At 36.6% G+C, this 15199-nt stretch overlaps 4 protein-coding genes across 8 annotated transcripts in view; 2 read left to right on the top strand and 2 right to left on the bottom strand.

Annotated features, from left to right (window-relative positions):
* The window catches only part of LOC100116146 (eEF1A lysine and N-terminal methyltransferase homolog), a 74124-nt gene extending 70647 nt beyond the window's left edge, over positions 1-3477 (bottom strand). Inside the window, exons 1-2 of one of the 2 annotated variants that reach the window (XM_008210056.4) lie at positions 3352-3477; positions 2703-2803 (exon numbers count right to left, since the gene is read on the bottom strand). The gene's annotated coding sequence lies outside the window, so the exon portion shown is untranslated. The remainder of the gene's footprint in view (positions 1-2702; positions 2804-3351) is intronic. The other variant, XM_031920969.2, reaches the window with a different exon arrangement.
* On the top strand, positions 3086-8992 carry LOC100116176 (E3 ubiquitin-protein ligase Topors). Of its 3 annotated transcripts, XM_031920966.2 has the most exons (8): positions 3086-3401; positions 3475-3653; positions 4534-4987; positions 5078-5311; positions 5533-5807; positions 5880-6020; positions 6090-6306; positions 6447-8992. In XM_031920966.2, the coding sequence occupies exons 3-8, from the start codon at positions 4581-4583 to the stop codon at positions 7639-7641; spliced, it is 2469 nt and encodes an 822-aa protein (XP_031776826.1). In that variant the 5' UTR covers positions 3086-3401; positions 3475-3653; positions 4534-4580; the 3' UTR covers positions 7642-8992. The 3 variants fall into 3 exon arrangements, with proteins under 3 accessions (XP_031776826.1, XP_031776828.1, XP_031776827.1); XM_031920968.2 differs by lacking the exons at positions 3086-3401; positions 3475-3653 and adding an exon at positions 3884-4185; XM_031920967.2 differs by lacking the exons at positions 3086-3401; positions 3475-3653 and adding an exon at positions 3898-4467.
* LOC100116212 (probable dimethyladenosine transferase) lies at positions 7757-10264 on the bottom strand. Its single transcript, XM_001600700.6, has 5 exons — positions 10087-10264; positions 9582-9948; positions 9138-9483; positions 8955-9061; positions 7757-8879 (listed from the first exon to the last, which is right to left on the bottom strand). Exons 1-5 carry the CDS (start codon positions 10142-10144, stop codon positions 8837-8839), a joined length of 921 nt encoding a protein of 306 aa, XP_001600750.1. The 5' UTR covers positions 10145-10264; the 3' UTR covers positions 7757-8836.
* Positions 10265-10545: 281 nt separating this feature from the next.
* LOC100116246 (ras association domain-containing protein 8) lies at positions 10546-14496 on the top strand. Of its 2 annotated transcripts, none has more exons than XM_001600732.6 (10): positions 10546-11040; positions 11128-11238; positions 11586-11885; positions 11960-12080; positions 12147-12385; positions 12461-12622; positions 12699-12815; positions 13212-13351; positions 13431-13738; positions 13831-14496. In XM_001600732.6, the coding sequence occupies exons 1-10, from the start codon at positions 10969-10971 to the stop codon at positions 13929-13931; spliced, it is 1671 nt and encodes a 556-aa protein (XP_001600782.1). In that variant the 5' UTR covers positions 10546-10968; the 3' UTR covers positions 13932-14496. The 2 variants fall into 2 exon arrangements, with proteins under 2 accessions (XP_001600782.1, XP_031776830.1); XM_031920970.2 differs by having other exon boundaries at positions 13815-14496.
* Positions 14497-15199: the final 703 nt, after the last annotated feature.

Here is a 15199-nt window from a genome sequence, read left to right as displayed (position 1 = left end):
TTTACAATATATTCGAACGAATATATCATGATCGTTGTACAACATCCCCCGCAAAGTCTATATAACCCAACATCTACAGCGCTATAAGGTCATAACGTTGAACGCGTCCGCTAAAAATTACGCCGATGTTTATTCGCCATTACAGTTCCAGCCAGGACGACTTTCGACGACAATGAAAGCGCGAGTTCGCGTGCGAGTCTTGATGTGTCTCCTCCTCGTCATCGCCCTCGTCCTCGGGTATAACCCACCGTAAACACACAATCTAACATATTCTAAGTCAACACTCTCCGACGGACAAGACACAGTAGACTTTGCGTTGTACAACTTTTTGTTGGCCTTCTCGTCCAATACGCGCTAATTGCCACCGGTCGATGCTGTAGAATCTGAAAAATTGAATCTCTATATCCTACCCTAATACGCGCTGCTGATTTCTTTTTCATCGATAAGCCCTCACTCTCCAATATAAGCCTAAATAACCCATGCATCCCGCGCGCGAAAAGTTTCTGCACTACGGGGAAACCATATCTGGTTTTTTTTTTGTCCAGATATACTAGTTACACGCGCGGAAAGTACGCCCGGGAATAATTCATACTGTTGTGCAGCGGGGAATTTGTCTTTGCGCCGTATGCGCGCGCTCGAGTGCATTAATAAACTAACAATCCTCGCGATAGTTAGGCTTGCATTTTTTTTCTCCTTATTGTTCCATCATTCATATCGCCGGCTCTGTAAATAATGACAAGGACACGCGCGCGTAGGATAACGCATAGCGCCTCGCGAGAGAGATACAAAGTTTCATGAAAATTTACTTCCACACACGCGCGTGTGTAATAAGTTGAATAGAAGCAGAGTCGTCTCCCGCTGAATTATTGAGGCTCTGCGTTGCGGGTGATTATTATACGAAAGAATAAAAGAAAAAAAATACTTAGGTAGGTATACTCTATTGCAGAGCGATCAGAGAGTATAGTGTTATACACTGTATATTAATATCTCACGAGCGCGGCGACGCCTCATTAGCCTCTGCAGTACATACACACACACACACACACACACACACACACACACTCGTTGATGAATAATACAGAAGCTCTCGCGGGCGCGATCGCGTTCCGCTGCAAAATTACGTTCTAATCTAGAAATGCGCTCCGCTACTCTTCTGCGATGCGCCCGAGCGCGATCGAATCTTGCGCGCCTATTGCGCTCTCAGCATGATTGAAAAAAGCAGAGCGAGAGAGAGAGAGAGAGAGAGTCTTTATTAATATTGCGGCGAATCAAATATAAATGCGCGCGCCTCCGATCACTTATCGGGGCTTTATTAATTTTCTTAATGGTCAGCGCACACGCGGAGGGGTGACGGATGCCCCCGCAGCTCTGACGATTCAATTCAATCCGATTGAATGTTTTTTTTTCTTTTTGTTTCGTGTGGCGCGTGCGATTCGAACTCTGGAATAGTTGACTTTTGTGAGATGTAGGTGATATTGATTTTTGAAATGGGTTATAGCGAGACGATCCAGAGAGCTGTGCAAGTATTATATATGGTTGGAACGAGTGCAGCAATGTCAAGTGTTGACTTTTCGACCACTTTGTATAATCCGTATATACTGGTTTTAATAAACATCCTTGAGGAGAGAATCGGTTTTTCGTTATACAAGTGTAAATTGATTCGTTGCTCAGGTGTAATTTTAATGCACAGCTTTAATGCAAATGCTTGTCAGTATTAAGTACAAGGAGTGTTTTTTCTGCAATACCGATATAGATCTAACATAATAATAAGGGAGAAAACCATAAAATGGCCCCCGTTTATTCACAGGCCATAAACACAATATTTTTCGCACTTTTTCCCATCAAAACCATACCGCAAGATTGCGTATCGCGCTTGCACCTCTGCATGCACGAGAAAAAAATGATCCGAGACACGAAGCAAATTTACGACGGACTCGCGAGAGTGTTTATAATTGTCGCCAGACACAAAACGTATATACCCATGTACTCCGCGAGTATGCACACGTATACACATATTATAGTTGACGAGCGCTTGTCTCTCCCTCTTGTATATTTTCAGCCCCGCGCACGTCGACAGGTGTTTACGTTAGATCGTTGCGCGGCTCTCCTTTACCATAAGTCCGCGCTTTAATCATCCTAGATTGTCCGGCTGGATTAGCGCGAGCCATTTTTTCGCCCTTAATAATTCACTCATTCGACTCTTGGGTTATACGAGCGCGTTAATGGACTTACGCGCATCCGATACATGTGTGCGTGTGCATTAATAATATACGTCGTGCGAGGGTTGAAGGTGAAGAATATGCGTATGGGATACATGAAGAATTCAGTGGGGCTATTGTCGTGAAACTCGACGAGAGATTTAGATTTTATTTTTACGCGTGAACACTTTTCGCCGATTCGATTTGAATTGATTTTCTCTCGATGATTGGGGTTTTAATTTTTATGCGTGCGTTAGCTGATTGTGCTTTTTTCTTTTGACTTATTGTTGATCGAATACGTAAATGAAAAAACTCTGCCTCTAGAATATTTATATGGCTGGGTATAATTTAAAAAAGTACCTATAAGTCAAATCAAAAATCAAATGTTGATCATCGAGAAAACATTTGAAATGAGAAGCTGCGACGGGCAACCGGTGAAGCAGTCAAAGATAAGTAAAATTAACTGTAATCGGTAAGACACAGTAAAGTACGGAATTACCTTACCTTACCTTAAGTCGCATAGCGTTGTATAGACTTGCAGAGTTACGTACACGATGAATATCTACGGTCGGCAAAGCAGATTTCAACAGTATTGTTCTTTTCTTCTGAAAAAAAATTTAATTTATTAGTAATATTTATCAATCTGAAGTTTCTTTTTTCGTTTTAATTACTCCAGAATATTTTTCGATAAATAAAATAAAAAACGACGAAGATTATTTATCATCAGCGTTCACACCATTTGAAATTCGCGGGTTCGAATGCGCCTGACGCTAGCGACTTCTTTCTTATACTAACCTTTTTCAAAAAAACTCCTCTCATTCTGTTATTATTATATTTGCAAAAATGTATAAAGTACTTTTCAAATTTTTCGCAATAATAACCAGTGTAACAACGACATTCTCGAAACGAGCAATCGAGGAGTAATCCAATCGTCAAAAAAATTGAACTTTTCAAAATCTTTTTCTCACCAAATAATACGAAAACCCTATATAACTGCGCATCTACATTGTTTTCCACAAACATTCTGATAAACAAAGGATTCGCAAAAGACAGTCGGTTACTCGGTTTGGAGGTTATACGAGCAAACGGAAAGGAGTCGTTTAACTTAAACGAAATTGCTCGAATTCTTAATAAATAACAAAATAATAATTACCTCACGAACTTAAATTCAAAAGCCTGGCATACAACAGTCTTCTTTGCAAGGCAAGTGTTAGTGCAGCTCTTATACATTTATACACGCAGCTAGCAGCATAGCCTATGCTATATTTATATACAGATTACAGGTACTAATACTATACAGTCATCCGCCACCGTTGCTGATGCATATTTGTACCGCTGTTGGCTCTGTCGTGCACACACTCCGCCGATTTTCTCGCGTTCAATGGAGTCCAGCAGATGAGCGGATACTTCTATCTCTGCCGATGGGGCTGACGACGTGTTTCGTCGAAACTCCTGGTGAGTCCCATCCTCTGCTTTACAACCTCCTTGAACAATCCGTAATATCGGCTCTCTCTCTCTCTCTCTCTCTCTCTCTGTGGGCCTGCGGCACGGCAGAAAAAAAAGATACTTACCTCACTCTCTCCCTCATTCACGTACAATGTGTACCTATAGCTGTGTGGATATATATATATATATATATATATATATAGATATAGATATACAAACTACATATAGCGTGCCGTACACGTATGTACATACACGTTCGACATCAGTCAAGAGTGCGTTTTCCACGAGAGAAGAAGCGCTGCGTCGTGCATTTTACACGAAATTCTCGGGTTTCTTGAGATTCCTGCACTTTGGTTTCTCCTTCGCATTGCAGGATCGTGATTTTGCAGTGCTCGCGATACAAAATACGAAAGACTCGTCTTCTTGTCAAGAAAAGCGCCGTCGTATAGTAGTAGTAAAACGCCTGTTGTAGTATTCGCGTTAGGATTACATCGTGTCGTACTGCGTTCGGGAGGAAAAGAAAAAGAGAACTGATGCAGTGGTAAAGATTTTTTTCTCGATGCTTTGACGGTTTTACGCGTTATTCAGCGGCTGATGAACGTTCATCTCGGGGAATCGATTCATTCACTTACGTGACTCGTGTGGAAAGAGGAGGGACGAGAGAATAAAAATTCTCAACCGTGTTGGTCGCCATTGTTGATGTTTTTTACAAGAAATATTACAGCTAATTTGCTGTTTCTCCGATTATGATAGTGTGTCGGTCGGCTTGTTTCGACATATCACGTAACGGGGAATGATTTACCATGAATACAAGCGTTTTATGGTATACAATGTGCATGCATAGTTGGAAAATATAAAAATACTTAACAGTATTCGCTCTGTGTTTCAGAAATCATTTGATCTGACATAGATTTTGATCTGTACAAGAATTTGAAGATGGAGTCCTTGGAAAGGAAAGACGCGAGCACAGGGCCAGAGGAGCCCATAAAAGCAGAAGATGTTGTGGCAAGTCCAAACACCAGTGAAAGGAGCAACAATGCAGCTTCGCCACCGCCGAACTGCAGTATATGTTTGGGCCATTTAATCAACATGTCCTTCACCGACAGCTGCCTCCATCAGTTTTGTTTTTCCTGTTTGCTACAGTGGTCTAAGATAAAGACAGAGTGTCCACTGTGCAAACAAACGTTCAAATCTATAATACATAATGTGAGATCTCAAGAGGATTATGATCAGTATCATGTACAGCGTACATCACAGGTTGCTGCAACGCTGGATGTTACGGCTGATATCCATATCAGCGGACAGTGGAATATTCATCCATTCGAACGACCCTTTTTTTACAGGTCAGACTCCATTACTGATTTATATTTTTAAATTTAATGTATTACATTATTTTCAAATAGTCAACTTTCATAATATTCATTTATGTTTAGAACAACCATGGGAGCTCAGGCTCATCGCAGATATGGGATGTTGTTAAATCCAGAGGCTGTAGCACGACGTGAACAGATTCCTAGTGTTGCACCTCAAGTATCAAATGAAGAAAGAAGGCGTAGACACGCTAATCCCATTGATTACCGTCGCACAGTTTATAGGCACGGAGTTTGGGCAGCGGCATTACCAGATGCATTTGGTCGTTTTCGTGAATCCAGTGCAGAGTTTTACAGGTATGTACACTCGACGGACTGATTCGGATTGATTCTGAGGTAACGTGACTAACTTGATCGTCAACATCGCCATAGTCGATAAATGGGAAATCGCGATTTGTCCGTCATGGTGACGGTCACCGTTACCTCAGCATCAATGTCCGTCGAGTGTACATAGTATTTGAAAAATCTACGAAACTCAAGTCAAGGATGATTTTAAATTATCCTCGAATTGATTTCAGGCGACATCCTTCAGAAGTGAATAGACTGATTCCATGGCTCAATCGGGAATTACAAGTCTTGCTAAATAACAACAGACCTCACATTGCCTATGTTATGGGCGTCATTACGGATACTCTTACGCAGTATGATATCCGCAGCGATGAATTTCGAAATACCGTGCGACAGTATTTTGGAATTCACACGGACCATTTTGTGCACGAACTTTCAAATTATGCGAGAACCAATTTCGATTTAGTTGGATATGATCAAGCTGTTAGTTACATTCCATCCAGAGGTAATGTTCTTTTTTTTCAAATGTTTACGTCATATCTGAAGAAGTGCTCGACGGTCTTTTCTTGATCCACAGGACTATCAAATGAATACGTTCATAGACCACTATCTCCTACGCTCAGCACAAGCAGCACATCTTCGAATGACTCGGATGTATATGTATTGCCTGATTCAAACAGTAGAATAAGCTACATGCCGCATATGATTGACGCTCCAGGTAAAGAGAGTCATTTGAGTTGAACGCTTTATAAAAGGGATGAATGATTTTAAACTACATATTTTTAAGGGCCAAGTACTGTAGGACAAGTATTTAGAGTAGGCCAGCCGCCTTCTTCGACACCGGATGTTCTTACTATATCGTCAACTTCTTCGTCGTCTGAAAACGAATGTGAAGTTATTGGATACGTCAAACCGCGTCACGAAAGAACACCTGAAATTATCGACTTGTCATCATCGGACGGAGAAAATCGTTTTGCTAGTACTACGTCGAATGATAATTCACGGTGAGTGAACTAAAATCATTTATTCAATTTTTTTTTATAATTACTTTATTGAAACGAAAAAAACATTAAATGTTGAGTTCAACATAATTTATTACAAAACTTATTTATTTATAAATTCTTTTTAATTTTTTAATTTTTAGAGCTGAAGCTTTGCTACCTCTTAAAGAAGAAAATTTACCAAGTACCTCATCGTCTGCTGGCGACGCCAACAGTGCCAATAGTCGTACTCGCCGACGCATCGACGATTCTGCAGCCGCAGTTCAAATGTACACCTACTTAGACTCTACTTCGGAAAGTGATAGTGGCGAAAACGACAGTGATTACAACCCGAAAAGTCGCAAATCTCGACGCCATAAAACAAGCGGTTCGAAGAAGTCTTCGAAAGCGGCTCCACGCAAACTTCGATCACATAAACGAAAGTCAGCAAGTACTCAGCAAAAGCGCAACAAGGAAACGCGAAGTCGTTCCTATTACTCGAGCGGCGATGAGAGCGATAACGAAAGCCCGCAACGTGGCGCCTCAAGCTCTAGAGCAAAAAAGCGATATTTGTCCAATAAGAGCTCAGACGCCTCGGAGACGGATAAAGTATCAAAGAAAAAGAAGAAGAGCAAGAAGTCCACATCATCAAAAAAGACCAAGAAGCGCAGGGCGACTTCGAGCACATCCTCCAAAACGACGCCATTGCCAATGTGCGAGCACAGCAGCATCTACAGTAGTAATTCATGCAATGATAGTGAACCGGATAACTCCAAGAGTAGCTTTAGTTGCCCAAGGGAGACGAGTAAAGCGTCAGGCACGACAAATTATCATGACTACACGTCAGAAGAACCGTCGGACAACGACAAATCCTCTTCGAAGAGCAGCAGCGCACAGAGGCAGGAAAGCAAGGCCAGCAGTAAATTTGGTGACTCTGACCTCTCAGACTACAGAAGATCCGAGTCATCGAGGCGCTCATCCACCGGCAGTTACGATAGCCGGAAGATCGCTGATAGACTACAAAACATGCAAGATGACAGCCGCCATTGCACTAGTGACGATGAAATAGGCAGCTCGCACGGTAGCAGTTGTTCGGATAATGAATCTGATTCTGCAAGCCTTGATCCTAAGAGAAAACTGAGCGGCAGCAAGTCTAGAGCGATGGCGACGTCATCGGGACAGACTACTAGTCAATCAAGCGAAAAATCTAGTGCGACGGCGTCATCGTCAAATTCTAGTTCGAAAAGTGGCGCGTCCTCGCCTACCGAACATTCCTCACAGTCCAAGTCCAGCAGAGACCGACACCGATCTCACAAAAAGCGCAAAGAGTCTAAGAAGCGAAAAAGGTCTCATAGTTAATTATTTACAGTGAGATCAAGAGTTGTATCTATTTTTTAGAACGGAGTGCGATAGGAATGAGATTTTAAAATGATTTTCTTCCTTTTTTATTATATGATATTCATTTGTACATTTATTATCAGTTTTTTTACTTCTTTTTATCATAAAAAAAAATCGAGCTTTAGTACCGAGATTTTTATTATGTTATACTTTCAGGATATTAGTATCAGGAATAATGTTCAATCATGTATAATTATAACATCAAATATGTTTAAGTAAATTAAATTTTCGATGATTAAAAACTATTTTAATCGATGCTTGGAATTTGGAGCTTGAAGTACACAAATTTTGTGTCCTTTGTAAGGAGTTTGGATTTCAGTATCTCTTAGTTTCTCCTAGCTTCTCTTTTAGTTTTTTGTAAAAACCACATAAATAATATTTAGACTTGTTTATGAACATGCATTTCACACTTTACAAATATTGTATATATAAGCTATTTATTTTAAAATCCAATCCTGTACTCCTGCAAGCCCATTGATAATTGAACAAAGAATTCCGATATTGTACTGTTTCGATTGAAGAATGAATTATGAAAAGTGCGTTTTAGACAAATTAAAAACTGTCAAAGTATGCGAAAGTGATACAAAAAGCTGCAATTACAATCGTCAACATTTCACTAACGAAGATAACAATTTTTTATTTTTATTGTTATGACTTTATGGTAAATCAAGTAAAGTAAGACTTCATTTTCCGAAGAGATGTATAAATGTGCACTACTTGAAAATTGGTGAAAATTCAGGTTTTTGCAGTAATTTTTCAATTGTCCACACCAAGTACAATTGCTAATTTGTTGTCATTTAACATATTTACCGTTTCTTTGGGAATTAGGATAAACGAAATAGATTAATTTATACGATTTCTGTATAGAATAATGACAATTATTATTTTATGAATTTATTTTTGCTCCTTGCATTTTGTACAAATTTCAATAAACAAATAAAATAAACATTTTACAGCCTCGCGTAGGCAGTGCAAAAATACATCAAAGGATTCTAGAAATACTTAAACATCCCATAAATATATACTTGTTTTTTTAATTTATATATAAATATAAATCTTATTTCTTTGAAAATAATTAATTATAAACAGTTTATGGAGTATGAAAATGAACATGATCGTGTATAATAATATACATGAAAATAATGATGTATAACTACTATACAAAGTGGAATCCCTCCTTGTTGAAGACTTGTAACACCCTGAAACAAGCAAATTTTATTAAGGCGACAAATACGTTTATTATTTATGTAAAAAAGCTGATTGGTGATACATACTTGATAAAATCATCAATATCCATTGTTCGGGCTCGTAATTCATTTATAGAATTGTTTGTTAAAATAGCATTTATCTTTTCTTTTATGTCAAAATTATCAGGAAGAGGCTAAAATAAAATCATGATAAAAGTTTAAAATTTAATAAAAACATAATTACTTGTAAATTCATTCAAAGAAACTTACAATATTATGAAGACTACAGTGAATTTTGTAATTCTTTTCCATCATTGCTATCACTGAGGATTGTTTAAAGGCAGCTGAGAGTGTTTTATTTTTTCTAACAAATGCTATCCTGGTCAAACCGTCCCATTCTTGGTAATTTATTGGTGGTGGAGGATTTCTTGGTTCTATCCTCACCACATTTGACTCAACTTTAGGAGGGGGTCTAAAGTTATTTTTTCCTACTTTCATCAGCATATCTACTCTTGCTAAAAGTTGAGTATTTACACTAAGTCTACAATAATCTTTATCTCCTGGTTTAGCTACTAAACGTTCAGCAAACTCTCTTTGGAACATAAGTACAGCACATCTAGACATAAATTAATTGTCATAAATGTCATATAATGTAATATAATATTGTACGAGTCTGCAATAGAATGTATCGCAATAAATATTGAGACATTTTACCTGAACAATGGCCTGTGAAGAAGTAATTTGAATACTAAAGGCGAAGAAATTTGGTAGGGAACATTAGCAACACAAAGATCGAAAAATGGAAGGTCCATTTTGAGAACATCGCCAACCATGATTTGAAGCTTGGATTGAATCGGTGTTCCCATTACACGTTTTTGTAACTCAGCAACCATCCTTGTATCGATTTCACATGCTATTACTTTTTTCGATCTCTCTAACATTTTCACTGTCATGTTTCCAGTACCAGGACCAACCTCGAGTACAACATCTGTGGGTCTCAGCGCAGCTTTTTCTACCATACTTTGAATAATCAAAGGGTTTTTTAAAATATGCTGACCAAAGTCCTTATTAAACACAATTCCTGAAAGTAATAAATCAAGTATCACACATCAACCACAAATAATCTTACAATTATCGGCATAAAAGTTGTTTGTTGATCAGATAGGTTAGGTTTAAAAAAATGGAAAATAAACAATCGAACGAATTGTAAATGACAAACCTTGTCGGAATTGTTTGTGGACTTGGGTGGTAGACTTTTCCCTCAAGACTTTCGGCATGATGAACTTTGTTTGTTAACAACAAATGGATCATGCGTAATTTACAGTGATTTGTTTGAAGCTCACTGCACTTGTCAGACACGTTCTGCACGTGTACGCTCTCTGTTAAAATGTATACATATAGGTATAGGTATATACGCATATATAGGTATAATGCATATATGTATAACAGCTGTTTTTCATTTAGGTACTGTTTCGGAGTCATTTCCGTCAGTCGGTAACAAAGTTTAAATATATCCAATTTTCTTTCAACTAAAAATTGTTTTCATAAAATAATTATCAAAAGGATATACAATGATAAATATAAATTAGAATATTATCAAAAATTGCTTTAACATAAAAAACAATGATTTTGGAATAACGAGTAACGAGTTTCGATTCTAAGTTCGTTAGCTTATCCGTGGTTGGAGCTCATCATCTGACAACGCGTTGACGTCATCTTGGTGCAGTCGCTTTATCATAGACTCGAATCTGATAAAATTTGTTGACTCGATTGATAAATCTCTATAGTAATGCAATTTGGCATTAACAGGTTAGATTTACTAGACCAGCCTGTTGCAGCAACAAACGAAAACGCCCACGCGAGTGTTTGTTCATACAGTGGGGTGACTCCTATAGCGACGAATATACTCGTAGACGAATAAACGTTATGTGACGCTGGTTTTGTTGAAAACTGCAGAAAATAAAAAATCTCGCCTTAATGGCGTTGAAAATGCATCGCGAGGTGCGAGCGATTCGGTCGAGTTTATTGTAATGTTTGCCAAACTAATGGAAGTGAAGTGGAAAATGCAGGGGAATCAATGTGATTGATAACTGTTTGCAAGATGGAATTAAAGGTGTGGGTCGAGGGTATACAGCGCATTGTTTGTGGTGTTACCGAGACCACAACTTGCCAGGTCCGATTTTACTTTAATAATTTACAAATATTTGTGGGTATTTTGTGTGTTTTTCATGTACTAATGATTAATTTTCATCCATTGTAGGATGTGGTTTATGCACTTGCGCAAGCAACTGGCCAAACGGGTAGATTTACTTTAATTGAACGTTGGAGAACTAATGAACGACTACTTGCGCCATATGAAAATCCTTTAAAGGTGATTACGAACATAAAATTTGGTATTTTTATAGTTGACTTATATTTAGACTTTACTTAGCTTAGACATATATATACTCCGGAGCAAGTTATTATTAGATACAGTCTCTGAGCATACTATTTCAATTATAACACCAGTAGAACATGATTTTTTTCATTGGTTTCTTCACCAAATAAGTTTGTTGCAACTTTTTCACTTTCAGCATACTATTAAAAATAGAAAAATTACCTGTAAACAGTCAAGTCTATTTTTGTATCTGTTATGTTTAAAAAAATTCACATAGTAGACTTTTACTATTTCTTATCATGATCTTATATACTTTTATAATGGAATTAAATCCTTTACAGATACTAATGAAATGGGGAGAATATGCTTCTGAAGTGCAGTTAATACTTCGGAAGTCAACACCTGAAGGAAACAAAAATACAGCTGCAGGCAATCCCCGATCTGTACATACGAATCATACGAATGGAATGCAAAATCCTTTGGCAGAACATTCGTTGAATAATAGTTTACTTGAAAATGTTAAAGGAAGCCCTACTATGGGAGCAGACTTTGATGATCTTAGCTCAGAAAGAAATCGTGATATTAGGAAATCATTGACTTTTAGTGGACTTCATGGAAATTTGTCAGAAATAAGCCCAGAGGTAAACACTTGATTATTTATAATAAGAACTCACAATATTCAAGGATGTCATTTTTACTTTCCTTGCTTATACAGGTTCAAATGGAAAACGTTGCCATAGTTCAACCAACACCACAACAAAAGTCAAAAGAATTCGGGGGAAGAAAAACTTCTCAAAGACTAGCACAATCTCCTACTAGAGCTACTAATAATGAAGGTAATTGTGTTTGCATATTTTTAACATAATTTATGGAAGTAAAGATCAATGAACTTTTATTCTTAGCTGGAAACATTTATTCGTCTCAAAAAAAAGTACGCGAAGTGCCTCCTTATCGAGATCCTCCTGGTCCAGTTTCACCACCACAAAGAACTCTTCCGCCATATAGAGATCCGCCACCTCCTAATCTAAACAGTCCTGGAAGGTCGCAATATCAACCTAATACAAGTGGCAGTCCACATCTTTATAAAGAACAGTCTTCACCCAGCAATAGTGCAACAAAAACAAAAAGAAATCTCATACAGGTTTGTAAACTTATCAGCATTTTTTCCGAGTAATAAAAAAAATGCTATACTTAAATCAATATTCACTATTTCTAGGAGTTTCAAGAACCAAAAGGTCAGAATCAGGCAGTGAATCAAATTTCAGGACAAGGTCAAAATATGGTAACAGTGGCATATACTCAAAGATACGTGGAGCTCATCAGACTAGTCAATAGGCAAAGGGATACTATTAATGCCCAACAAGCAGATCTAACAAAAGTATTATTTTCTTTTTTTTTTCTTTTTTACAATTCGTGCTTCCTAAGATATTTTTTAAACTTGATTCTCATTTTAGTATGATGCTGAAATTCTATATTGGGAATCTAAAAATAGAGAACAAATGCATCAAATGGACTTTATATCCCAAGAAGTTAATAGAATTGAATCAACTAATAGAGCAATTGAAGATCAGGTAAAACAAATAAAAATAATATTAAAAATCTTATATTCTAATGTTCTTTTAGTTCTGCCTGTATCAAAAGCATCCTATTAGTTGCATGTAAATCGAGTGAAAAAAAGTATACTTTTCCGCTACAAGATGGAAAAAAAGTGTAATCGGGCCGAAAATTACGGAAAGTTGATTTTGTTCCCTCGAGGTCTTTTTTTTGCCCTAGAGGAAAAAACTGTACAAAACTTTTCACTTAGATTTACATGTATATATAGCATAATTTTGGTATAGATTAGACGAAAAATATGGTGTGCATTATGGTCAGAAATCCTCGCTTTGCTCGGGTGACAACTTTCACACTTGTATGTAATCACCTCTCCGTTTTGTCAACATAATACACTAAAAATGCTTATCTTTCAGTTAAAAGAATTATCACACGTAGAGGAAGAAAGCGAAATTGTAAAACAACAAGAAAAAACTTTAAAATCGGAGATAACACTTTTACGATCCAAACTAGCTAATTGCGAAACCGAATTACTTCAATGTAAAAATAAAATTAGGTAATTAAATTTAAAACCTGTTGTATGAAATTATAATTATTGTAAAATTATATTAATTCATTTTCGTCTAATTCTACAGACTTGTTATGGCAGAATTAGTAAAAGAACAACATAACATAAATCGTGAGGCTGATGAGCACCAAATGATGGAAAGAAAGATTATAGGAGAAGTTGAACATCTTCAAAATGAAGTGGAGCAAGCTAAACGCTCTGCTGATATGGCGAACCAATGCGCCGAATCTTTAAAGCTGGAAGTTGTAAGTTTAGAAGCTGCCATTGTAGAAAAGAAACTACAGGTTGAAAGACTTGTAGCAGACATGAAAGAAGCAAATTTACAAAGTTTAACTGTTGCTTGCCAAGATGAACAGGTTAAACATTTGCTTGAAGGTAAATACATTAATATATATTATAATACTCTTAGTTAAATGAAATTAATAAAATATTTCAAGCATGTTAACTCTAGATTGTTTTTATTTCAGGAGCTCACAAGCCTGGGAGTACAAGAAAAATGATAGGTTCTCCAAGGCAATTAGAAACTGCGGTGCCTACAAGTAAAAATCCACATGGCGTATGGGTTTGAATAAAAAGCGGAAATGATCTCTATAAATTTATAAATATATATTATTATATAGAAAAAAACATAGTTATCTAAATACTTAATCTGTTGAGTCACAAAACAAACAATCAACAATGTACGTTAAAGATCAAGTCAAATTAGCTTACGATTTTTTAATTTTAAAGAACCTATTTTTATTTTATACATGGTTGATACCTATACCCGTAGTATTACTTGATTTTTAAAGTAAATTTTTAAGTAAGCACGCACTGCCATAAAGTGTTATCATTATAATATATTTTAATTGAAAACCATATTTATAGGCGTTGCTAAAATTATCGCTTAAGCATCGCTGTAGCCATTTTGGCCATTGACCATAATTTGTTGTAATTAAAACAATTTATCTTTATATACTTTCTTATTATTAATGCTCGTTTGCCAAAGTGTATTCAATTTATGTAAATTATCTCACTATCTAAAGCACATATCTTGTCATAATTATTCACTGTTCAAAAATATGAATTTTGAAATAAAACTATGTCACATTTCAACCTTTCTTTGATTTGAATGTTGACGAAATAACGAATAATCCATGAAAATTTTATATTTCATAGCCTATGTACTGCAAGAAAAAAATTAACATTATAAATCGTATCCAATACTAAATCAGACTTAAAATGTCTTTTCCATGACTAGCATGTATTGAAATTGCAATAAAACTTGTACTTTTCATCTTACACAGCTCCTTGATTTTATAAGTTTGTTTTCACATTGTCCAATAGGTATACAAAAATAACGATCCTTTTTAAGAGGTATATTCACAGTGCTGTTATTTCATTGTTCATTGACGAATTTCCTCATTTTTAAGTATAGCAAAAAAATGGTCCGAAAATAGCAGAAGACTGAAAAAATAATTTCGAAATTCTGGGACTCATGAAAAAGTGAATTTTTTCTTGGAATCCGCCATAATAACTTTTAAATCCATACTAATATTCCGACTTATAAATTACTTATTCTTATAGATATTCACATTATAAGCACCAGTTTTAGGCATTATTTGGGAAGAACGTATTTGACATTTAGTGAAGTATAATTATACGTAACCCACATAGCACCGAAACGTTTACCTAGGAACGCTAAATCTGGTTTCTCAACGTTTCAGAAACGCGTTTCTAAAACGTGAAAATGTCCGCTTTTGTTGGAAAAGTTGCGTTGTCAGAACGTTTCTGAAACGTTTCTTAGGTTTGAATTTAGTAGAAAGTATTAAAAGTTATATCTTTCTACTGGACTAC

This window comes from Nasonia vitripennis, chromosome 1 (assembly GCF_009193385.2).
Source record: "Nasonia vitripennis strain AsymCx chromosome 1, Nvit_psr_1.1, whole genome shotgun sequence".
NCBI lineage: Eukaryota > Metazoa > Arthropoda > Insecta > Hymenoptera > Pteromalidae > Nasonia > Nasonia vitripennis.
Note: the sequence above shows the minus strand (reverse complement) of the source record. Positions and strands in the feature narration are given on the sequence as shown.

Coding starts and splice junctions, on each gene's coding strand:
- LOC100116246 (XM_001600732.6), top strand. CDS start 10,969: ATGGAATTAAAGGTGTGGGTCGAGGGTATACAGCGCATTGTTTGTGGT. Junction 11,886..11,959: donor TGTCAGAAATAAGCCCAGAG/GTAAACACTTGA, acceptor TTGCTTATACAG/GTTCAAATGGAAAACGTTGC. Junction 12,081..12,146: donor TAGAGCTACTAATAATGAAG/GTAATTGTGTTT, acceptor TTTTATTCTTAG/CTGGAAACATTTATTCGTCT.
- LOC100116212 (XM_001600700.6), bottom strand. CDS start 10,144: ATGCCGAAAGTCTTGAGGGAAAAGTCTACCACCCAAGTCCACAAACAA. Junction 9,062..9,137: donor ACTGTAGTCTTCATAATATT/GTAAGTTTCTTT, acceptor ATTTTATTTTAG/CCTCTTCCTGATAATTTTGA. Junction 8,880..8,954: donor GATATTGATGATTTTATCAA/GTATGTATCACC, acceptor TGCTTGTTTCAG/GGTGTTACAAGTCTTCAACA.
- LOC100116176 (XM_031920966.2), top strand. CDS start 4,581: ATGGAGTCCTTGGAAAGGAAAGACGCGAGCACAGGGCCAGAGGAGCCC. Junction 6,021..6,089: donor GCATATGATTGACGCTCCAG/GTAAAGAGAGTC, acceptor CATATTTTTAAG/GGCCAAGTACTGTAGGACAA. Junction 6,307..6,446: donor ACGTCGAATGATAATTCACG/GTGAGTGAACTA, acceptor TTTAATTTTTAG/AGCTGAAGCTTTGCTACCTC.